We start from the raw sequence: 22,809 nt of genomic DNA, 5'->3' as shown, positions 1-22,809 counted from the left end.
TATTTTGAACATGGTGAATGATCATATTTCTGTTCTTCAGACATCGACGACTGCAGCCCTGACCCTTGTCAGAACGGAGGGGTGTGTATGGATCTTGTCGACAACTTCTTTTGCTTTTGTCCTGCTCCTTACAGGGGCGACATGTGTGAAATATATGGTAAGTTCTGTCATGTTTGATTATAGCAATATATCACTCAGGTGTGTGACTATAACAATTCAGGTCTTCGGTTAAGCTACTTGCTCTTCAACGATTTGTCAGTGAATTGCACATAGTCCTTCTTACTACTTGTACATTGCGATCTAATAATCCTAACAAGATGTTGAGTGTCTAAAATATAACTTAATTTCAATTTCTCAGTGGATCCCTGTGGAAGCAAACCTTGTCAAAACGGAGGCGTGTGTTCTGCCTTTGGCGCTTTCTTTACCTGTTCGTGTCAGCCTGGACGGTACTGCTTTGGCTTATTGTTTCAGTAAATGTGTTCAATGGTGTTAAATAACTTACGTAATATTCATTGTCTAGTGGACCCCTGTGACAGCGGACCATGTCAAAACGGAGGCGTGTGTTCTGCAAGCGGCGCTACATTTACCTGCTCATGTCAGCCTGGGTGGAACGGTACCACATGTGAAACAGGTAAGAACCGACAACCTAATTCACTTTTTTTCCTGACAACTTCAAATTTCTCTACTTTCACGAAGTTTTCCTATTGTGTCTCCATAGTAGACAATAACAGACAACCCATGCTTGAAAGCAAAGATTTGATCAAATGTTTTCTTTCAACAGACATTGATGAGTGCAGCCCCAACCCCTGTCAGAACGGAGGGGTGTGTCAGGATCTGGAGGCTGACTTCTCCTGCAGTTGTCCTGCTCCATACGAGGGCAAGATGTGCGAGATATATGGTGAGTTCGATTGCCAATTTCAAGATTTGTGAATTTGGTGATCCATGGTCATGATCTAAGTACCTCACGTAATGTTCTTGTAGATTTATAATCATGTTGATCTCCCGATCCTCAGTGGACCCCTGTGACAGCGGACCTTGTCAAAACGGAGGCAGGTGTTTTACATTCGGTGTTTTCTTTATCTGTCGGTGCCAGCCTGGATGGGACGGCCGCACTTGCGAAACGGGTAAGGGACAACCACAACATCAAATGTACTCATTTTCTCCCTATATTTTGTCATTCTTGCTCCTCCTCTTCGCACAGGCCACTGATCATCTGTATGAGCAGGCGCCGACAGTTTGTCTTTTTAAGGAAATTAAGTTTTACATTGTGTTATTTCCCTAGATCTTGACGAGTGCAGCTCCAACCCTTGTCAGAACGGAGGGGTGTGTCAGGATCTGGTGGCTGACTTCTCTTGCAGTTGTCCTGCTCCATACGAGGGCAAGATGTGCGAGATATATGGTAAGTTCTTTACTTCTTGTCATTTATCAGGTGGCTCCAGGAACACGGCCACAACAAGTAAGCAAGCAACATACCAAACCCTACTTTCGCTCATTGCTTCATTGAATCTGTTCAATGGCATTGTATGACTGATGTGATTTTCATTCGTTAGTCGACCCCTGTGACAGTGGACCTTGTCAAAACGGAGGCGTGTGTTCCGCAAGCGGCGCTACATTTACCTGCTCATGTCAGCCTGGATGGGACGGTACCACGTGTGAAACAGGTAAGAACCGACAACCTGTAAGAAAAATCAATTTTTTTACCTAATAACTTCAAATTTCTCTACTCTCACGGAGTTTTCCTATTGTGTCTCCATAGTAGACAATAACAGACAACCCATGCTTAATAAGTTAATTAAAAGCAAAGATTTGATCAAATGTTTTTTTTTCATCAGACATTGACGAGTGCAGCCCCGACCCTTGTCAGAACGGAGGGGTGTGTCAGGACCTGGTGGCTGACTTCTCCTGCAATTGCCCTGCACCATACGAGGGCAAGATGTGCGAGACATATGGTAAGTTAGATTGCTAACTTCAAGGTTACTGTTACGTACATGAAATGCCCGTTCATTCTTTGTGAATTTGGCGACCCATGTGTGAGATCTAAGTATCTCACGTAGTGTTCTTGTAGATTTACAATCATGTTGTTCTCGCGATCATCAGTGGACCCCTGTGACAGCGGACCTTGTCAAAATGGAGGCGTGTGTTCTGCCTTCGGCGCTTTCTTTACCTGCTCATGTCAGCCTGGATGGTACGGCCTCACTTGCGAAATGGGTAAGGGGCAGACACACCATCAAAACTACACATTTTCTATCTCCAATATTTGCTGTTCTTCTCCACGCAGGTCTCTGATCATTTGTTTGCGTAGGAACTGCTAGTGTGTATTTCAGAGGCAATGATATTTTATCATTCTTTCCCTAGATCTTGACGAGTGCAGCTCTGACCCTTGTCAGAACGGAGGGGTGTGTCAGGACCTGCTGGCTGACTTCTCTTGCAGTTGTCCTGCTCCATACGAGGGCAAGATGTGCGAGACATATGGTGAGTTCGATTGTTTCCAGATTACTGTCACATACATGAAGTGCTTGTTCATTTTTTGTGATTACATGGTTTTTGTCACATGTGTGAGGTCTGACTATCTTACGTAATGTTCTGGTAGATTTATGTTGTTCTCCCGTTCCTCAGTGGACCCCTGCGGCAGCGGACCATGTCAAAACGGAGGCGTGTGTTCTGCAAGCGGTGCTACATTTACCTGCTCATGTCAGCCTGGATGGAACGGCACCACGTGCGGAATGAGTAAGGAACAATCATTCCTACAACTGTGTTTATTTCAGCTGAGTTACTGGAGGTTTTTATTCAGTTAACTGATGTTTACGGTAAATCGTTTGGAAATGATACTAACTGTTCGTCTATCTATTAATAAAGAAGGATTCTTAATTGTTTTTTGTTCTTTTCCCTAGACATAGATGAGTGCAGCCCAGACCCTTGTCAGAACGGAGGAGTGTGTCAGGACCTGGTGGCTGACTTCTCTTGCAGCTGCCCTGCTCCATACGAGGGTAAAATGTGCGAGATATATGGTGAGTTCGATTGTTTCCAGATTACTGTCACATACATGAAGTGCTTGTTCATCTTTTGTGAATACATGGTTTTTGTCACATGTGTGAGGTCTGACTATCTTACGTAATGTTCTGGTAGATTTATGTTGTTCTCCCTTTCCTCAGTGGACCCCTGTGATAGTGGTCCTTGTCAAAACGGAGGCGTGTGTTCTGCCAACGGCGCTACATTTACCTGCTCATGTCAGTCGGGATGGAACGGGGCCACTTGTGAATTGAGTAAGGAACAATCATTCCTAAAAATGTGTATTTCAGTACGTTCTGTTATTTGAGGTTTTTCTTCAATTTACTGATATTTACGGTAAATCGTTTGATAAGGACACTGACTGTTCGTCTATCTATTAACAAAGAAGGATTTTCAAATTGTTTTTCTTTTCCCTAGACATCGATGAGTGCAGCCCCAACCCTTGTCAGAACGGAGGGGTGTGTCAGGACCTGGTGGCTGACTTCTCCTGCAGTTGCCCTGCTCCGTACGAGGGCAAGATGTGCGAGACATATGGTGAGTTCTCTGCAGTACCTTGATATACAGATACCAAATTTACAAGTATTTCACCTATAGTATAGGAACTCAGTGTTTGTTCGACAAACAAGCCATTCTTTATTGTGTTACCTCATTTTCTTCCTAACATCGTCTATATGATACATCAACTAGACGATACGGCTATCTTTTGAATGGTGAATCTTTAACAAAACTTTCCTTGTACAGTGAACCCCTGTGACAGCGGACCATGTCAAAACGGAGGCGTGTGTTCTGCAAGCGGCGCTACATTTACCTGTTCATGTCAGCCAGGATGGAACGGTACCACGTGCGAAACGGGTAAGAAATGGACAACTTTAAGAATATACAGTCGCACAGTCTCTGCTTTCCAACCTTGTATACTCATGACATGGATACTCATGTTTCTTTAAAGGGAATGAGATTTACTAATTTTCTTTTTTTTTCTCTAGACATTGACGAGTGCAGCCCCAACCCTTGTCAGAACGGAGGGGTGTGTCAGGACCTGGTGGCTGACTTCTCCTGCAGTTGTCCTGCTCCGTATGAGGGCAAGATTTGCGAGACATATGGTGAGTTGTATGATGGTCATTTCTTATAAGACAGTTAACCAACCAATTCCCTTGATCCTTAGGTTAGCTGGTCCTTACTGCAAATCATTACAAAATCAAATCGCATGTCATTTGCCTGTAACATTACTTTCTACCTTTATTCCACAGTGAATCCCTGCGGCAGCGGACCTTGTCAAAACGGAGGCATGTGTTCTGCAAGCGGTGCTACATTTACCTGCTCATGTCAGCCAGGATGGAACGGCACCACGTGCGAAACAGGTAAGAAACAGATAATTTGTGGAGCATATAATCACACATCATTTGAGTTCTATGTTTATATGTATACATGGCATCGAAAAAATGTATCTCGTTTAAAGAGAATGACATTAGCTGTTCTTCGTTTTCCCTAGACATTGACGAGTGCAGCCCAGACCCTTGTCAGAACGGAGGGGTGTGTCAGGACTTGGTGGCTGATTTCTCCTGCAGTTGTCCTGCTTCGTATGAGGGCAAAATATGCGAGACATATGGTAAGTTGTCTGATGGTCATTTCTTATAAGACAGATAACCAACCAATTCCCTTTGTCCTTAGGTTAGCTGGTCCTTACTGCAAATCATTACAAAAACAAATCATATGTATTTGCCTGTAACATTACTTTGTACTTTTATCCCACAGTAGACCCCTGTAGTAGCGGACCTTGTCAAAACGGTGGCGTGTGTTCTGCAAGCGGCGCTACATTTACCTGCTCATGTCAGCCAGGATGGAACGGCACCACGTGCGAAACAGGTAAGAAACAGATAATTTCTAGAGCATATAATCACACATCATTTGAGTTCTATGTTTATATGTATACATGGCATCGAAAAATGTATCTCGTTTAAAGAGAATGACATTTACTGTTCTTCGTTTTCCCTAGACATTGACGAGTGCAGCCCCAACCCTTGTCAGAACGGAGGGGTGTGTCAGGACCTGGTGGCTGACTTCTCCTGCAGTTGTCCTGCTCCGTATGAGGGCAAGATGTGCGAGATATATGGTAAGTTGTCTGATGGTCATTTCTTATAAGACAGCTAACCAACCAATTCCCTTTGTCCTTAGGTTAGCTGGTCCTTACTGAAAATCATTACAAAAACAAATCATATGTATTTGCCTGTAACATTACTTTGTACTTTTATCCCACAGTAGACCCCTGTAGTAGCGGACCTTGTCAAAACGGTGGCGTGTGTTCTGCAAGCGGCGCTACATTTACCTGCTCATGTCAGCCTGGATGGAACGGGGCCACGTGCGGAATGAGTAAGGAGTTAGTCCACTTGGACAAGTTGCATATTCTAGCTTGATAGTTTTGTGTTTCCTTGCTGAAGTTCTGTCGTACTTGGTGGAAACTGCAATGACATTTTTATTTTTCTTTCCTTAGATATTGATGAGTGCAGCCCCAACCCTTGTCAGAACGGAGGGGTGTGTCAGGACCTGGTGGCTGACTTTTCCTGCAGCTGCCCTGTACCATACGAAGGCAAGATTTGCGAGACATATGGTAAGTTGGTTGATACTTCTTTCTTATCTTCGTATCGCTGTGTACTGATGGCTAAGTTAACCAATTAACCCCTTCGTCCTTAGTTTAGCTGATCCTTTCTGCACAAAATCAAATCATATATTATTTTATTTGCCTGTAACATTACTTTATACTTTTATCCCACAGTGGACCCCTGTAGCAGCGGACCCTGTGAAAACGGAGGCGTGTGTTCTGCAAGCGGTGCTACATTTACCTGCTCATGTCAGCCTGGATGGAACGGGGCCACGTGCGGAATGAGTAAGGAGTCAATCTGGAAAAGTTACACATTCTAGCTTGATAGTATGATGTTCCTCTTCAATTGGATGGTTCTTGGGTCATACTTGGTGGAAACCTGTGACACAATTTTCAAGAGGAGTATGTTTTCTTCCCCTAGACATTGACGAGTGCAGCCCTGACCCTTGTCAGAACGGAGGGGTGTGTCAGGACCTGGTGGCTGACTTCTCTTGCAGTTGTCCTGCACCATATGAGGGCAAGATGTGTGAGATATATGGTGAGTTCTAAGTATCAGTAAAGCTGATACCAATCGGTGCTTGTCTACTAGATGACTCCTTACTTATTTATTACCTTTCATTACCACTGGTCTTGCCAATCTTGTATTTTGTACTGTCCACGCCATAACATTTCTGATATTCCCCAGTGGACCCCTGTGGCAGTGCACCTTGTCAACATGCAGGCTTGTGTTTTGCGAGTGGCGATAAATTCACTTGTTCATGTCAGCCTGGTTGGAACGGCACCACGTGTGAAATGAGTAAGTAACGCACTACGACATTGGCATCTAACTAGATCATTCCCTTGAAGAAAAATATTAAAACTACTTTTCTGGTGTTTACTGTGAAACAGTTATATTATTTGTGTAAAGAAACCGTTTTTAAGTGCTGAACATCTTTTCCATAGACATTGATGAGTGCAGCCCAGACCCTTGTCAGAACGGAGGGGTGTGTCAGGACCTGGTGGCTGACTTCTCTTGCAGTTGTCCTGCTCAGTACGAGGGCAAGATGTGTGAAATCTATGGTAAGTCCTACACTACTGCAAAGCACAAAGGATATTTAACTAAATGTTGATAAAAGCTCATTGAAAGCACTATTGCTATTGATAAAGCGCTTGTCCATGGGCAACACCTCTCGTAAAACACTTCCTCGCACACTCCCTTCCATTGTCATGGCTATCTCACACTTGCCACTTCATGGTCCATGCTACATGTACAATAAGATCTCTAACAGTATATAACATCCATTCCTCAGTGGACCCTTGTGACAGTGACCCTTGTCAGCACGGAGGCGTGTGTTCTGCAAGCGGAGCTACATTTACCTGCTCATGTCAGCCTGGATGGAACGGCACCACGTGCGGGATAAGTAAGTAGTGGACCAGTGCAATCTGACATGCGTTGAAATTGTTTCATACATGAACTTGCACAGATCCTGACATGATGATCTAAGTTTCCTAGACTGTCACATGGGCATGTAGTATAGACATCAGCTGCACATCTTTTCTTTCTTGTACTCGAAACATTTTGTTGTCTTCGATCCTCTCTCATTTAGACATTGACGACTGCAGCCCTGACCCTTGTCAGAACGGAGGGGTGTGTGAGGATCTTGTCGCTGACTTCTTCTGCAACTGTCCCTCTCCATACGAGGGCAAGATGTGTGAGATATATGGTGAGTTTTCTGATCTTCATTGCGTTAGCAGTAAGCTATGGTGGATCTATGGCTTACGGCTAGCTGCTTGTCCAACAACCGAGCTCTTGCAGTTGCGCCAAAAAAACGGTTACTCAAGCAACTGGGTATGGTTTCCAAAACCATATCCAACTAGTTGCTAGAGTATCCTCTTTCTGGATCATCTAATTACCTGGATGTCTAACCTTCATCGACGAGCTTGTGTTGTTCTGTAGAGTCACATCTTACCGATTCCCATACTATGTGGACTTGTCTCACTCTCACTTGGTAAGTACAGGATTCTATAATCGTATAATGTCTATGTTGCATCTCTAACATAACTTTCGTTCATTTTCTGATCAGTGGACCCTTGTGGAAGCAAGCCTTGCCAAAACGGAGGCGTGTGTTCTGCAAACGGCGACAAGTTTACCTGCTCGTGTCAGCCTGGGTGGGACGGCACCATGTGCGAAATAAGTAAGTTACGAGTGCGGTCGACGAATGACGTGTGATAGGAATGCGACAAATAAAATTACGTAAAACACTACCACACTTCATTTAAAAGTATAATTCAAAACGTTCTGTAAGTTATGTTCATGGTATACACAGGTATACCGTTTTATGTGAACGTGTGTGTGTTTCCCTAGGTCTTGATGACTGCAGCCCCAACCCTTGTCAAAACGGAGGGGTGTGTCAGGATCTTGTCGACGACTTCTCTTGCGATTGCCCTGTTCCATATGAAGGCAAGATGTGCGAAACATACGGTACGTTCTTTCTTCTTAATCTATTGTTGGATCACGCTCAGGTATATAAACATAGTTTGCTGTGAAACAAAAAGATCGATACCCTTGCCATTGATATCACCACCGGTTATGCGATATGAAGACCTTTGAATATGTAGGATATCCAAGAATACGGATGGAAAATATTTAGTTTTGTCTAAGCATGTATATATTAGTTTTGCACTGAACAACTACATGTGTTAGTTTGCCTACACTCATTCCCAACGCCTGGGTTTTGGCTAAGTCCTTACGAAATTCATTCCTACATCACATACAGTTCCTACGACTCCGCCCTATGTGCCCACCACCACCGTCACAGACGTACCGACCACCGCCGCAGTCACAGACGTGCCCACTATAGCTACCGCCACAGTTACAGACGTGCCCACCACCCCGATCACAGACGGGGCTGTGGTGCCCTTCAATCCTGACCAGGAGTGTGGAGAACAGATGTTCTTCATGTTGGCAGGGAACTGCCAAAGCTACTACTACGTCTGCTCGCTGGGGTACGACTCCCCGATCCTTATGTACTGTCCACCCGGCCTCATCTTCAACAAGGACCTTCTCGTGTGCGACTGGCCGTACAATGTTGCTTACTGCTAGAAGACCTGGCGTAAAACATATTAAGAATTACTTTGTCATTCTAAAACAGCCACGTACGCAAAAACGTTGTGTTTGTTCCTCTATGCTGGCCCCGATGTAACCAAAACATCGAGTGCCTTGTAACATATATTTATCCTTAGTACTAAATAAATCCATATCATAAACATACACTTGTCTTCATTTTGTTCTATTTAGTCGCTGCATCCTATATGTATCTGCACTTACGTAGCCGGTATAACCGACCTACAGCGTAACACCTACACTAGTAACACACTAGTTTTCTTATGGATACATTTGGTCTTGTAGCCAGACCCTGCAAAGCTATTCTAGCTATGAAATTAACCTTTCGTTCCCGAAAACTGCCCGACCGGGCCCCGGTTTGGAACCCTCACTAAAGAAGGGTATATGCAAATCTTCACGTGCCTTTTGTTGAAATAAATCATTTGTTTCAACGTTTTAATCTCACAAATCTGCAAGAATAGTGTCGCGTTACGTCAATGTTTAAACAAATACCACCATAACGGCTTACAAAGTCCAAGGTTATCATCATCATACGTGCATACACGTTCACACAGCACCACGATTTCTGAGATATGTTAATGCTTCCGTCATGCTGAATAAAATGTTTGGAAAATGCCAAAGGTTACCAGGTAGATAACCAATATGAAAGCAATACCGTTCAACACGTCCGTCTGAGACCATCCTGTTTATACAGTGCGCTGTACTAGACTTTCACAAGCTGACATTCATAGAGGGTTGAATAGTGTGCCCCTGCTGAACAGTTGATGATTTATGCAATAAAGATGAGTTGACAACAATAAGCATATTTAATTCCATCCAAACTGTGACAGATATCATTAGAGTATTTAGTAAAGCACAGTAGAAGTCAAGTCAAATCTCTTCATGGGTTACTGGCAAGACCCCTATTTTGACGATGAACTCGCTCAAGGTACATAGTCATAGTCCCCCTGTTTAAACACTGACGTAACGCGTGTGTGAAACTGTGTGAAAAATTCGATGACACAAAAGCTGCTCACAAAGTGCAGTTTTGACGTGGCGACGATGAAGCTCCTCATCATCCTCCTGCCCCTGGTGACTTGGGTGTCCTGTACCCCGCCGCTGTCTGAGGCGAAGGGTAATGGCGACCTCCCGGCTGTGGACCGCGCAGACCTCACCGACATGCAGGCAAGGGTTGCAATGGCGGTACCATATGGTAGGTGCAGACAAGACAATGGAGAAAATTATCAAAAACTGATGCCGTGTCTACTTCGTACTCTTCTACGAAGTTCTGTGCAAAGTAGGACGAGTTAGCCTGTCCACTGGGTAAAACTATAAACAGTGTGTTTCCTCAAGAATAAAGAGACTCTTTTTCACAACCGTTGCTTTATTTACAAACTATTCACGAGTGTCTTTCCTCCTCATTGCCTCTGCCAAGGAGACATGATATGTCCTTGGTGCAAACGGTTTGTTGGCTGATGTCTAATCTAAATTAAGTACGGAATTGATGGGTGTGTGCTGTCTGTAAACTCAGGCCGTCCATACTTTGCTTGTTGTCAAATAACTTTAGTCAGAAATTATTTTTTTGCCATTTTCTAACCAAGCCCCCACCGGTTCACCGACTGCTGACCCATGTCTGAGCAATCCTTGCCTAAACGGAGGGACGTGCCTGACTCAACAAGACACCTACTCCTGTCTGTGCGCACCTGGCTGGGCGGGAACCAACTGTGATGCAGGTACCAAAACAAGCCTTGGAAGCGTTTTAGAAAAACATGATCACTGTAAAAGTGGCACATTTCATAAACAAAGAGCGCTCTAGATAAGATGCCTATGTTCACTACTGACTTTCTGATTTTGAACAGCATAAAATTATATCTGGAGCGTTACCATCAATCGCAAATGCATCATAGTGGCCGTTTCTACTCAAATAGATGAATAGGGTAACGTTTAAGATAAAACTTTTAAATCGGCATCATAATCGTGGGTATTGGCGTCTAAGGTTGTGTTTGTGCTCTTCTTCTTTTCAAAGTTCTGACCACCCCCGACAACAGAGGCACTCAGTTCATGCTAGGTTTCCTTTACAACAGCGGTGGTGGATCACAACTTGAGCTCTTCATCACCAGCGCGAGTGCAGACCCTGCCTCTGTCACAATCACAGCTCCATATGCCAGCTACACACGGCAGCTGACGGTCACGGACGCAGCAGTGGAGGTTGTGACCCTACCACGGTCCCTCGTCTTGACTGGCAGTGAAAAGGCAAGAAAAGGCATTCTTGTTACTGCCGACAAGGAGATCATTGTGTACGGCGTCAACAAGAAGCGGGCAACAACTGATGGCTTTCTTGGTCTCCCTATAGATGTCATGGGTACTGAGTACGTAGTTGCTTCCTATGAGTACTTTCAGCCTTCTGAGTTTGGAGTTTTTGGCATTGAAGATGGTACCGTGGTCGATATCACACTTAAAGAGTCTGCACAATGTAACGGGGTGACGTACTCTAGCGGAAGGGTAGTGCGTGTGGTTATAAATAGATTTGATGCCATGCAGTGCCAAGGGAGGTCCAGCTCAGACCTAACTGGAACGAGAATCGTGTCAGATAAGCCCATTTCCCTCATGTCTGGAATGAAATGTGTGCAGGTTCCCAATGGGGTACCAGCTTGTGATCATATCGTAGAGCATATCCCTCCCGTCAACACCTGGGGACAACGCTTTGTAACAGTTCCTCTTGCACTACGCCGTGCAGGGGACATTTTCCGCATCGTGTCGGCTTCAGATGGCACCACTGTAGATGTCACAGGACATGCTCCCAGACTGCTTAATTCGGGTGAAATGTGGGAGCTAGATGTCCCCTCTGACACCTACCAGGCGATTACGTCCTCCCAACCCGTTATGGTCCTACAGTACTGCAAAAGCCAGGATGCAGATGGGATGGAGACTGATCCATTCATGATGTACATCCCGCCTATAGAGCAGTTCGCCGCTGACTATACTTTCGCTACCGTCGATGCCGTAGGCTCATCATACACCAACTATGTAAACATTGTCATAAAAACCTCCGAAACGGCTGGCCTAACCTACGATGGAAACCGCCTGCCTTCCTCATTGACATGGACTGTGATTCCTGGTACCGATCTGTCGGCGACGCAACTACACATTGCTACCAACGGTACCCACAAGATCAAGCACGACTCAGCTATTGTCACATTCTCTTTATTCTACTACGGATTCTCCAGTTATGACTCCGTTGGCTTCCCCGGTGGCCTGCGTTTGGCGAAGCTCTCTGGTGAGTGTCAGATGACCGAGACCGCGTATGGTGACGGTGTGGACAACGACTGTGACAAGCTCGTGGATGAGGAGCTACTCAATGGAATGTAAGACACCTGCTTTAACCTTTCCCCTTTTCTTAGATTCTTTAAGGACGATGACATGTTTATCCTTACCATTGTAGACATAGACAACATTACGTTATAGTCTTGGCTTTCATGGGTATCTTTAAATCTCATGTAAGTGTAAGTACTTGTTAAATCAAGCAAAATAAAATGGTAGTGATGCATAGCAACCACCCTGGCTTCGATCCTACAGAGATGACGACGGCGACGGTCTGATAGACGAAGACGTCGCCGCGGTCGCCCACGACATCGATGAGTGTGCGCTGGGAATTGCCATCTGTGATGACAATGCCACCTGCGTCAATACTCACGGCTCCTACAAGTGCGTGTGTGATCCTGGGTTCACCGGCGATGGCAAAGTCTGCTGGAGTAAGTACACGTCTTTTACACACAGATATAAATGTCATAACACAGCAGAGGCTTTATTTATGAGTGTTGAACAGATTCTGCCTTGTCGAATCTGGATCATCTTCATGCTTCTATAACATCCACTGTACTTAACAGCTAGAAGCACGTGCACCGTGTTTGGCGTCACGCATTACAACACCTTCGACGGCCTCGCCCATGACTTCAGCGGCCAGTGCCCCACCACCCTGAGCAGCAGCTGCCGCGCCAGCGGGAACCTGCCGTACTTCCATGTGATAACCAACAGCGACCCGCGCGGAGACCCCACAACCAGCTACGTCTCGGAAGTGACCGTGGAAGTCTACAACCGCACCATCGTCATACAGCAAGACAAGACCGTCTATGTAGGCAGGCTTTGCTTGTTACACCTTTCTGTTGCTGACATTGCTCTCTTGCAAATAGATTTGTAACTTACTTCAAACTTGTTCCTTGCTCTAATAGAGCTCATTACATCTGTGCATAGATTGAGTAAGCAAACGTGATACAGTAAGCAAACATAAGTGCATTCTTAAATAGCAAAATCTACATGTTTCTCTAACGATGTTTCCCCTCTTTGCAGATCAACCAAATCATCACCACCCTTCCCGCCCAGCCTCTCGATGACCTCACCATCAAGTTTGGCGGCCAATATGTCGTCATAGAAACGACCTTTGGCCTCAAAGTGCAGTACGACGGCTCCCACCGTGTGGAGGTGACCGTCCCCGAAACCTACCAGGACGCGCTGTGCGGTCTGTGTGGGAACTACAACGGCAACGACGCCGATGAGTTCATCACCCCTGATGGGTCACTGGCGGCGGACGTCATGCAGTTTGGCAACAGCTGGTTGGTGGATGGACACGGAGAAGTGTAAGTACATATACTAACAAGTCACAACCATAGGTTAACCCTACACTACAGTGTTGCAACAGGATTTCTAATCTTAGCTACTGTGTCGAAATGTACAAGGGCATTCCGTCATCTTTGAGTCACATAATGTAACGTTATGACTGTCGTGCCTCTAGTTATTCTACTTTAAGACCATTTGCCTTTGTGTTATGCTTAAGGTTGTTTACCTTTGCTTCCTGAGTGAGAAATTTAGTTATCAATGGCTGGTGCAAGATATTATGCCAGTAACAATAATTTCGGGGCATCTTGTCTCCATCCGACAGGTGCGTAGCGAACCCCCCACCTCCCAACCGGTGTGACGCCGCTCTGCAGCAGACAGTGACTGGGCTGTGCGGGATGCTGACCGACGGTGCCCACGCCTTCGCTGCATGTTACTCTACTCTGAACCCTGAGGTGGGGCCATATTTTTCTTTTCTGAGCTATAAACTCAAACGACTGACGCAAACAAGCGTCATAAGATTCTCATAAATGTCGGGCAGTAACACATAGTCTGCACTGTTCAAGAACATACGTATACACAAGCCTGGGAGAGTGCCTCTTTATTCTTGACAATTCTTTCAGAATTGAAATGAAAGATCATGGTAACATGCCAAAAAGATCAGAATGATCACACTATCTACTGCAAAAGGTGCAATGTTTATTTCGCCATGTTCTGCAGGGAACGTACCAGACCTGTGTGTACGACATGTGTGCCCTGAACGGCGACGAGACTTCCCTCTGCAACAACCTCCAGGCCTACGCCGACGCCTGCGCTGAAGCTGGCATCAACGTGGGGTCGTGGAGAAACACGTCCTTCTGCCGTGAGTTTCCGTCGTATTTACCGGTGGGGAAATGAATCTGAAAATCTACAGTTTACCTAGCCTGCTCCTGTCATGTGTGGACACGTCAAGGGAGATCCAGAGTTAACGGTTCCATAAAAATGGTGGCATCTAATGGAGCAAATATGGTGTATTGGTACACTATTCTGGGGTCTGTGCCATGATTAATGTCTGGTGAAGCATCATAACAGAACTGCGGCACACCTTCACGTGATCCATCTATTCAATCGACAGCCGGTGTACGACTGTTGAATCCCCTGTTTTCATTCACTATGTGCATCTGTAGAATGCATATGTCATAATGCTGCATTTATTCCCTTGCAGCCCTGTCCTGCCCAGCGAGCAGCCACTATGACCCGTGCTCTAGCGCCTGTCCCGCCACCTGTACGGACGTGTCCGCGCCGCTCTACTGCAACACGACGTGTGTGGAGGGGTGCGAGTGTGACGCCGGGTACGTCCTGAGCGGGGACCAGTGCGTCCTCCGGGAGCAGTGCGGCTGCACCAGGGATGGATTGTACTACGCTGTAAGTGCTGTACGTTGTACGCACGTTAGTGGTGGAGTGTTTTCGTCATAGTCTGTTGATCATAACGTGTCCTTTAAAGGTTTTCGAGGGTTGGCCAATTTTTTTTATATTCAATGTCCTATCGGGCAAGCACATAAAAAAATTACTTGCTCAAACCAACTTTTTACTTGCCAAAAATTCAAATGTCACTTTTACATGCATTTTCCAGCAATGGAATTTACCTAATTCAAAATCAAAAAGTATATCAAAATCTCACTCAATGGAAAAATCTTACTTGCCTGATCGGGCAAGTGGGGTAGGTCATGCACTTGTCCGATCAGAACTTTTACTTGCCCTGGACAATAGGACTGGTGGACTTGTCCACCCCTGTTTTCCTTCTTTGGTGCTATGAAAATTAGTCACAATATTGCATCACATCATAACATCGCCCTGCAGGTCGGTCAGACGTGGGGGGAGGGCTGTGACCGGACCTGTGAGTGCGTCAGCAAGAACAACATCCAGTGCACCGGGGGTGGCTGTGACGTCAACGCCACCTGTGCTATACAGAATGGTGTCCAAGGCTGCTACTGCAACCCAGGGTACTGGGGAAACGGCTCTTACTGCGGAGGTGAGATAGATCATGGAGATATATGTACATCAATGACTATAAATATGCGCATTTATTAATCGGTTGAGCCTTGTTACATCTAAAGTTCTGTTAAAAAAATTACACGACTTTTGTCTCCTTGACACCAGAATTGTGCGACATCAATCCTTGCAAAAACGGTGCAACCTGCATCAACGATGACAAAGGAGGACACATCTGCGTGTGCGCATCTGGGTGGAGCGGTGACGCGTGTGATGAAGGTAACATGTATATGTCTAGCTGTTCCTTATCATGTGATTTCAATATCGTACCGTTTCGCTTTATGTTGTGGGTGATATTAGCTGCCATTTCAGACCTGTCGTTGATGGCAAATGAGACCATGACGTAGTATACTATGTGAAGTAGTTTACTGATTGATATACTTTAGACCTGTCTCCACCTGACCCGGCGGGGCCGTCCTCCACCGCTGTCCCCGTCATCATCGGCTCGTACATCTCCGGCATGATGTGCGACGGCTGGACCTTCTTCCTCGTGGAGAACGACTGCAGCAGCATCTACTACGTCTGCTCCCCGGGGCACGACGCGCCTATCCTCTTCAACTGTCCGGCTAACCTCGTCTTCAACAAAGACCTCGGGGTGTGCGACTGGCCGGACCACGTGCCCTACTGCTCATGTCAGTCTGGACTGGCTGGCGCCTCTTGCCAAATAAGTAAGAAACTTGTCACGATTAGAGACGGACGATAGGTAAAATAAAACGATAAACAACTTCAACTAATTCATTGCGTTCATGGTAAACATTTCGGTGTATACAGACGTTTTCGCATGTCTTTCAGGTAGCCTCTTTACAGGTGGTGACAATCATTGACATTTATTCAACTCTATTATCTGTTTTGTTGTTCCTGTAGATCTTGATGACTGCAGTCCTAACCCTTGTCAGAACGGAGGGTTATGTCAGGACCTGGTTGGCGACTTCGTCTGCCATTGCCTGCCTTCATACCAGGGCAAGACGTGTGAGATATTTGGTAGGTTCTGTGTTGTTTATCATCTAACAGAAGAAGATTAGAGATTAACTATGATGACAACAGCAGCTAAGTGTTTGCCTCATTCTATTCCTCATTTTCCGATAAAACTGCTCCCCACCTTATTCTCCATCGTCCAGTCTAACATGTGGTCCTTACGCACAACCTCCATTACTATTACATCTTTTGCCTCTAACGTTAACATTGATGCCCCCGCCCCTTCCTCAGTGGACCCCTGTAACAGTGGACCTTGCCAACACGGAGGCGTGTGTTCTGTGAGCGGCAATAAAGTTACATGCTCGTGTCAGCCTGGATGGAACGGCAACTTTTGTGAAATGAGTAAGTCATAGACATACAAATTATGTTCCCTCGGTCAGATCTAGTTTTTCAAAGAAAAATTTTCAGAAAGAAACAGCAATTTAGCTGTGTCTGTGGTAAACTATCTTTTCGCACTTGCGGTCACTTGCTGCATCAACTTTCACCTTTTCGGCTTGTGAGAGGAATCTTTTATGAATATCTCGTTTCTCTAGACATTGATGAGTGCAGCCCAGACCCTTGTCAGAACGGAGGAGTGTGTCAGGACCTGGTGGCTGACTTCTCTTGCAGCTGCCCTGCTCCATACGAGGGCAAGATGTGTGAGATATATGGTAAGTTCTATTCTGGTTGTTAACAGGCAAAGAGTGCGGTTCATACCTTTATCAAAATCACAAGAGAGACTGCTGATGTTCGTCCCCAAATTTTCCCGCCGTCTTCTTTTGATAAAACTGTTTCTTGCATTCTATTCTCCGTCCTCGATGTTGCATGGAATTTTTACGACGTAGTGCCATGTCCAACTATTTCGTAAATCGCACTTTTGATATTATTCTTATATCGGCCTTAGTGAGCCCTTGCGGCAGCGGACCTTGTCAAAACGGAGGCGTGTGTTCTGCCAGTGGAGCTACATTTACCTGCTCATGTCAGCCAGGATGGAACGGTACCACGTGCGGAATGAGTAAGGATCTTTTGCATGGCTACACATTCGATTTTATGAGAGGAATCTGTTCTTGATGACTGCACGTAACTGCTAATCAGAGTCGTATGATAATTCTAAGCATCAATAGTCTTGTAAGAGGAATTTTTGATATGCCCCTCCCTTAGACATTGACGAGTGCAGCCCCAACCCTTGTCAGAACGGAGGGGTGTGTCAGGACCTGGTGGCTGACTTCTCCTGCAGTTGTCCTGCTCCATACGAGGGCAAGATGTGTGAGATATATGGTAAGTTGACTGCTGCTCTAGTTGGGAAATTGAGGGCCTTACGTTTTTATCTAGCTGTTACATAAGAATTGACTCAAGCCATTTTTTTCATAAAACTGTTATATCTTTTGCGAGTAACGTTAGTGAAATATCCAATCTAATATATCGCACCTATAACATTGTTCTCCTTCTCTTCCATAGTGGATCCATGTGGCAGCGGACCTTGTCAAAACGGAGGCGTGTGTTCTGCAAGCGGTGCTACATTTACCTGTTCATGTCAGCCTGGATGGAACGGGGCCACCTGCGGAATAAGTATGGACCTTTCTCATTTCACTGGGCAATGATTTGTACGAGGAAGCTGTTCCATTGTATTCTTTTCGTAGATCTTGACGAATGCAACACTGTTATTTTAACCCATAATTACCCAGCTATTTGTATTGCATTATCACTCACTACATCAATAGTCTTGTAAGACGAGTGGTTTTTGCAATGTTTTCTTTCCGCAGACATTGACGAGTGCAACCCGAATCCTTGTCAGAACGGAGGGCTGTGTCAGGACCTGGTGGCTGACTTCTCTTGCAGCTGTCCTGCACCATATGAGGGCAAGATGTGCGAGACATATGGTGAGTTATCTAGTGCTTATAAGTTGGAAAATCAGGCGTTACATAAGAGCTACTAAAGTGACTAAGGCCGTTTCCCCAAGATCTTTGAATAACATTTCTCTTCCCTTGCCCCTCTCCTTGGTACTACATAATCATTTTGCGAGTAACGTTGGTGAAATACCCAACGGTCCAACCATCTGATATATAGCACCTCAACATGATTCTCATTCCACAGTGAGCCCCTGTAACAGCGGACCTTGTCAAAACGGAGGCGTGTGTTCTGCAAGCGGCGCTACATTTACCTGCTCATGTCAGCCTGGCTGGAACGGGGCCACTTGCGGAACAAGTAAGGAACTTGCTCTATGACCTTGGAATTTGTTTTCGCCAGGTAATTCATATATCATTTGTATAGCTTTATACTGGCTACACATCTAGACCGAGTTGGCAAAAGAGAACTGTTACTGTTTCGTAGATCTTGACGAGTGCAGCCCCAACCCTTGTCAGAACGGAGGGGTGTGTCAGGACCTGGTGGCTGACTTCTCTTGCAGTTGTCCGCCTCTATACGAGGGCAAGACGTGCGAGATATATGGTGAGTAGACTGCTGCTCGCTTTTGTCACCTTTATCAGAGGCCTTACTTCTCCCTAGTTAGCTATAGGCTATATGTCAAGTTCTTCGATTGACACATAATGCAAACAATCCCTGTGCCACCTACAGTCTCCACGCCTCCGCCATACGTACCCACCACCGCTCCCGTCATCCATATAAAAGGATAACCATTACATGTATAGAACAGTTACCAATGTTTTGATTTCTTCTTATCATATCTATATGTACTTATTCATCGTGCCTTTCATTGGTCCAACAATTTCTCTTCCTCTCTCATCCTAATTCAGGATTTGGGTAAAGCTATTTCATTGATCCATACTGAACTAACTCAATTCCTGTGCCACACACAGTCTCCACACCTCCGCCATTCGTACCCACCACCGCTCCCGTCATCACCGAGGGGGCTGTTGTGCCGTTCAGTCCGGGGTTGACCTGCAACGGGCTCAACTTCTTCCTGCTGGATTCCGACTGCAGCAACATCTACTACGTCTGCTCCCCGGGGCACGACGCCCCCATCCTCATGCACTGTCCGGCCACTCTGGTCTTCAACAAGGACATCCGAGTGTGCGACAACCCGCTAGCCGTTGTCTACTGCTAGAAGATGACGGGTTACCCTCTTATTCTACATTGTATGCTAAAACAATCACAGTCCTGATAAGCAAAGTGTTACTATAACTTGACACTTTTGTTTGATCATTTGTCTGTGTAACCAAAAACATCCATTGGGATATGTAGTGCAACATGCCTTTGGTGCTGAATAAAGGAAATCATGGTCAGACAATCGAGTCGTTGTCTTTTCTTTTAAGTTTCTTAGCTGATATGAAAAGCCCAATATCTGTTCTTACTTAACAGCTAGATTCTAGGTGTAACCTAAAAAACGTATACCAGTATACCCTTTGATAAAGGGACTCTTTAAGTATCCTTCAGAGAATCGGAGTACATGAATTTTGTACATTTGTCAATCTTGCCCTTCAACATATATTGCTTACATTATGTCTCAACAAGTACATCCTAATGGCTAATTAGCCTTCAGTGTCGCCAGCCCCGTGTATAAACATTACATCGCAACGAGGTATCTGAGACTGACATTGTGCCATTCCGGATTACAAAGTCCAAGGTCATCACCATACGTGCATGCACGTTCACACCGCACGACGGTTTCTGCGATAAGCTCAATGCTTCCGTCATGCTGAATGAAATGTTTGGTAAATGCCAAAGGTTACCACTACCAGGTAAATAACCAATATGAAGGCATAACCGTTCAACACGTCCGTCAGACCATCCTGTTTGTACAATGCTTAACAACCTGAAATTTATAGAGGGATCTATAGTGTGCTTCTACTGCACAGTTGAGTTTTTTTGTTATATAGATTAGTTTACTACAATTGCACCATATTCCATTCATTCACACGTGCGACAAATATCATTCGTCACAATATTTAGCAAAACACTATAGTAGTAAAGTCAAATTTCTTAATATATGTAATACCCCCATTTGGCCAATGAACTCGTTCAAGGTACATAATCATAGTTTCCTTGTTTAAACACTGACGTAACGGAACGCGGTGTGAAAAATTTGAGGACACAAAAGCTGCTCGCTAAGTGCAGTTTTGACGTGGTGACGATGCTGCTCCTCATCATCCTCCTGTCCCTGGTGACTTGGGTGTCATGTGCACCGCCGCTGGCTGAACCGAACAGTGATGGCGACTCCCCGGCTCCGGACAGCACAGCCTTCAGCGACATGAGGGCAAGGGATGCAATACTGCCGCTAGCATATGGTAGGTGAATACGGGATAATGAGGTTGTAAACTTTTCGAGCCAGAAAAAAAATTGTGTTCACGACAAACATTACTCCGAATGTATGGCAAAACAAAAAGATCTGGCCTGGAAATGAATGTTGTGTAAAACTAACAGTATCTTGACTCCTGCCGAAGAGGAATGGCGTTACGGATCCCAGAAAATTGTCCACGCTTTAGCACGTAGATAGCACGTAGTTGCACGTACAACGGGTTGTGCCCTTAAAGGGGGGTTCACACGTGTGTATATTTTCAAGCCATATGAGTTCCGTATTGACATTGGCTCATTTCTTCCGCGGCCGTACTCACAATACGCACCTCATACGCATCTGAATCGTTTTGTGAAAGTTTCAAGTACGCAGGCATACGAAAATATACGCCCACTACGCCCTGTATGTCCGGAATACGCTCAGCATATGTAACTCATACGCAGCTATTAGCGGCACGGGAAATGATGTTGCGCACTTCATATGCAAATCATACGCACCTTATGCGGAATGTACATGCTGAAGTCGTTATTTATACGCCAGATGGGCGTGACGTATAACTTAATCTATTACGATAAATTCCACATGTTGGGCGTGCGGCTGCGTATTCACAGAATTTCGTACGGCCCTCATAAGCAGTTGTAAATATACGCAGGTGTGAATCCAGCTTAAAGCTTAAGTAGCACGGCGTGTACTGCAACACCGAAGATGTGGAGAATTGTCTTTGCTGCGACAACGCTTCTTGTAGGAGCGGGCGGTAGGTCCTGTCCGACAGTCCACCCTCCGTCTGGTAATTACAAACTGTACTTGTATTCTTGATGTTAAAAGATAACCCTAGACTTATCTCTAAGAAGATGTATGGAGTGTATAGGTCTCTTGGAGACCATAGTGAGTGTTGCTTGAACGCATGTGAACAATATTACATTTGGTTATTCGTGATAATTTTACGCTCACAAGCTGTTGGTCTTGAGCTCCATGTCATAAAAAGGTCTTAAAAACAAAGTGCTTCGTTTATATATATTTTCATATGTATTTCAGAATGTTCCAACTGGACGCGCTGGATTAACCGTGACCATCCTAGCGGCAATGGGGACTTTGAAGACCTTCCAACAATTCACGCTTGGTATCCCGGACGGGTACCCTGCTCAGTCCCGTCGGCTGTCCAAGCCCGTACCGTGGGGACTCACATCGATGCTTCCCAGACAGGACAAGTCTTCAGGGACTATAGGCCGGAAGTCGGCTTAGCGTGTTGGAACTCAGACCAGAGTGACGGGGCATGCCTGGACTATGAAGTCCGCTTCTGCTGCGATCCAATCCCTAATCCAGGTATATTCTATATTGCATTGTCTATATCTGTCATGCTTCTATTATTCATTTTCTCTTTCCCTGCAAATCTTTACTGAAATGCACTGTTTCTACTCTATTTCCAGGGTCCAGTATTCTTTTTTCCGACGTTCCGACCGAACGCCTAAGGAAAATGACATGTTATATTTCCATTTCTCACATATGAAAAAAGTCATTGCGACGTTTGTTATCGTTAAAGCTAAGGGCACAACCCGCCGTTTTTTTTTTTTGTCTGTACGTTTTTTTGCGAGGCCGCGTCCGCACGTTTTTCTGAGACATTGGAGAAGGAATGGCAAGAGCAGGGAGGGAGTACGTCTCAACGAGCGCCACTCGCACGGTTGCGCAAGGTGTAAGTATGTGGTCTGCACGCAACGCCTGGCCGTGAGCGGATGCGTGCATCGTTCGTTGCGCAAGTGGTGAGTTGTACGTGCTTACAGTGTACGACCTCTGTGCGATATATATACAGAATATATATATTCTCCTCCAGATCCGACGGGGCCGTCCTCCACCGCCGTCCCCGTCATCATCGGCTCGTACATCTCCGGCATGATGTGCGACGGCTGGACCTTCTTCCTCGTGGAGAACGATTGCAGCAGCATCTACTACGTCTGCTCCCCGGGGCACGACGCGCCCATCCTCTTCCACTGTCCGGCTAACCTCGTCTTCAACAAGGACCTCGGGGTGTGCGACTGGCCGGACCGCGTGCCCTACTGCTCATGTCATGGACTGGCCGGCGCCTCTTGTCAAATAAGTAAGTTGCTGGCCACGATTAGAGACGGACGTTAGGTAAAATGAAAAAAAAAACAGCTTCAACAAATTCATCGCGTTCATTGTAAAAATTTCTGCGTAACTATGCAGATTATGTTGCAGGGCTTTTGTTTCATCATATCTTTCCAGCTAGCCTCTTTACAGGTGGTGACAATCGTTGACATT

At 45.5% G+C, this 22,809-nt stretch overlaps 1 protein-coding gene across 1 annotated transcript in view; it reads left to right on the top strand.

Annotated features, from left to right (window-relative positions):
* LOC118409092 overlaps positions 1-22,809 on the top strand; it is a 41,066-nt gene that overhangs the window by 12,061 nt on the left and 6,196 nt on the right. Inside the window, exons 21-75 of the mRNA XM_035809956.1 lie at positions 41-157; positions 521-631; positions 782-898; positions 1,014-1,124; positions 1,283-1,399; positions 1,551-1,661; positions 1,833-1,949; positions 2,098-2,208; positions 2,356-2,472; positions 2,617-2,727; positions 2,892-3,008; positions 3,153-3,263; positions 3,427-3,543; positions 3,751-3,861; positions 3,993-4,109; positions 4,257-4,367; positions 4,499-4,615; positions 4,762-4,872; positions 5,003-5,119; positions 5,266-5,376; positions 5,498-5,614; positions 5,780-5,890; positions 6,027-6,143; positions 6,291-6,401; positions 6,548-6,664; positions 6,895-7,005; positions 7,192-7,308; positions 7,669-7,779; positions 7,950-8,066; positions 8,362-8,675; positions 9,717-9,900; positions 10,289-10,420; positions 10,714-12,052; positions 12,264-12,439; positions 12,575-12,819; positions 13,035-13,321; positions 13,624-13,753; positions 14,019-14,160; positions 14,503-14,702; positions 15,138-15,309; positions 15,438-15,548; positions 15,716-15,997; positions 16,194-16,310; positions 16,536-16,646; positions 16,838-16,954; positions 17,188-17,298; positions 17,445-17,561; positions 17,742-17,852; positions 18,047-18,163; positions 18,378-18,488; positions 18,615-18,731; positions 19,100-19,346; positions 20,358-20,527; positions 21,571-21,858; positions 22,364-22,627. Of these exons, the coding sequence (XP_035665849.1) occupies positions 41-157; positions 521-631; positions 782-898; positions 1,014-1,124; positions 1,283-1,399; positions 1,551-1,661; positions 1,833-1,949; positions 2,098-2,208; positions 2,356-2,472; positions 2,617-2,727; positions 2,892-3,008; positions 3,153-3,263; positions 3,427-3,543; positions 3,751-3,861; positions 3,993-4,109; positions 4,257-4,367; positions 4,499-4,615; positions 4,762-4,872; positions 5,003-5,119; positions 5,266-5,376; positions 5,498-5,614; positions 5,780-5,890; positions 6,027-6,143; positions 6,291-6,401; positions 6,548-6,664; positions 6,895-7,005; positions 7,192-7,308; positions 7,669-7,779; positions 7,950-8,066; positions 8,362-8,675; positions 9,717-9,900; positions 10,289-10,420; positions 10,714-12,052; positions 12,264-12,439; positions 12,575-12,819; positions 13,035-13,321; positions 13,624-13,753; positions 14,019-14,160; positions 14,503-14,702; positions 15,138-15,309; positions 15,438-15,548; positions 15,716-15,997; positions 16,194-16,310; positions 16,536-16,646; positions 16,838-16,954; positions 17,188-17,298; positions 17,445-17,561; positions 17,742-17,852; positions 18,047-18,163; positions 18,378-18,488; positions 18,615-18,731; positions 19,100-19,346; positions 20,358-20,527; positions 21,571-21,858; positions 22,364-22,627 (9,021 nt within the window). The remainder of the gene's footprint in view (positions 1-40; positions 158-520; positions 632-781; positions 899-1,013; positions 1,125-1,282; positions 1,400-1,550; positions 1,662-1,832; positions 1,950-2,097; positions 2,209-2,355; positions 2,473-2,616; positions 2,728-2,891; positions 3,009-3,152; positions 3,264-3,426; positions 3,544-3,750; positions 3,862-3,992; positions 4,110-4,256; positions 4,368-4,498; positions 4,616-4,761; positions 4,873-5,002; positions 5,120-5,265; positions 5,377-5,497; positions 5,615-5,779; positions 5,891-6,026; positions 6,144-6,290; positions 6,402-6,547; positions 6,665-6,894; positions 7,006-7,191; positions 7,309-7,668; positions 7,780-7,949; positions 8,067-8,361; positions 8,676-9,716; positions 9,901-10,288; positions 10,421-10,713; positions 12,053-12,263; positions 12,440-12,574; positions 12,820-13,034; positions 13,322-13,623; positions 13,754-14,018; positions 14,161-14,502; positions 14,703-15,137; positions 15,310-15,437; positions 15,549-15,715; positions 15,998-16,193; positions 16,311-16,535; positions 16,647-16,837; positions 16,955-17,187; positions 17,299-17,444; positions 17,562-17,741; positions 17,853-18,046; positions 18,164-18,377; positions 18,489-18,614; positions 18,732-19,099; positions 19,347-20,357; positions 20,528-21,570; positions 21,859-22,363; positions 22,628-22,809) is intronic.

The sequence above is a fragment of the Branchiostoma floridae genome, chromosome 2 (genome assembly GCF_000003815.2).
Source record: "Branchiostoma floridae strain S238N-H82 chromosome 2, Bfl_VNyyK, whole genome shotgun sequence".
In the NCBI taxonomy this organism is placed as follows: Eukaryota; Metazoa; Chordata; class Leptocardii; order Amphioxiformes; family Branchiostomatidae; genus Branchiostoma; species Branchiostoma floridae.
Note: the sequence above shows the minus strand (reverse complement) of the source record. Positions and strands in the feature narration are given on the sequence as shown.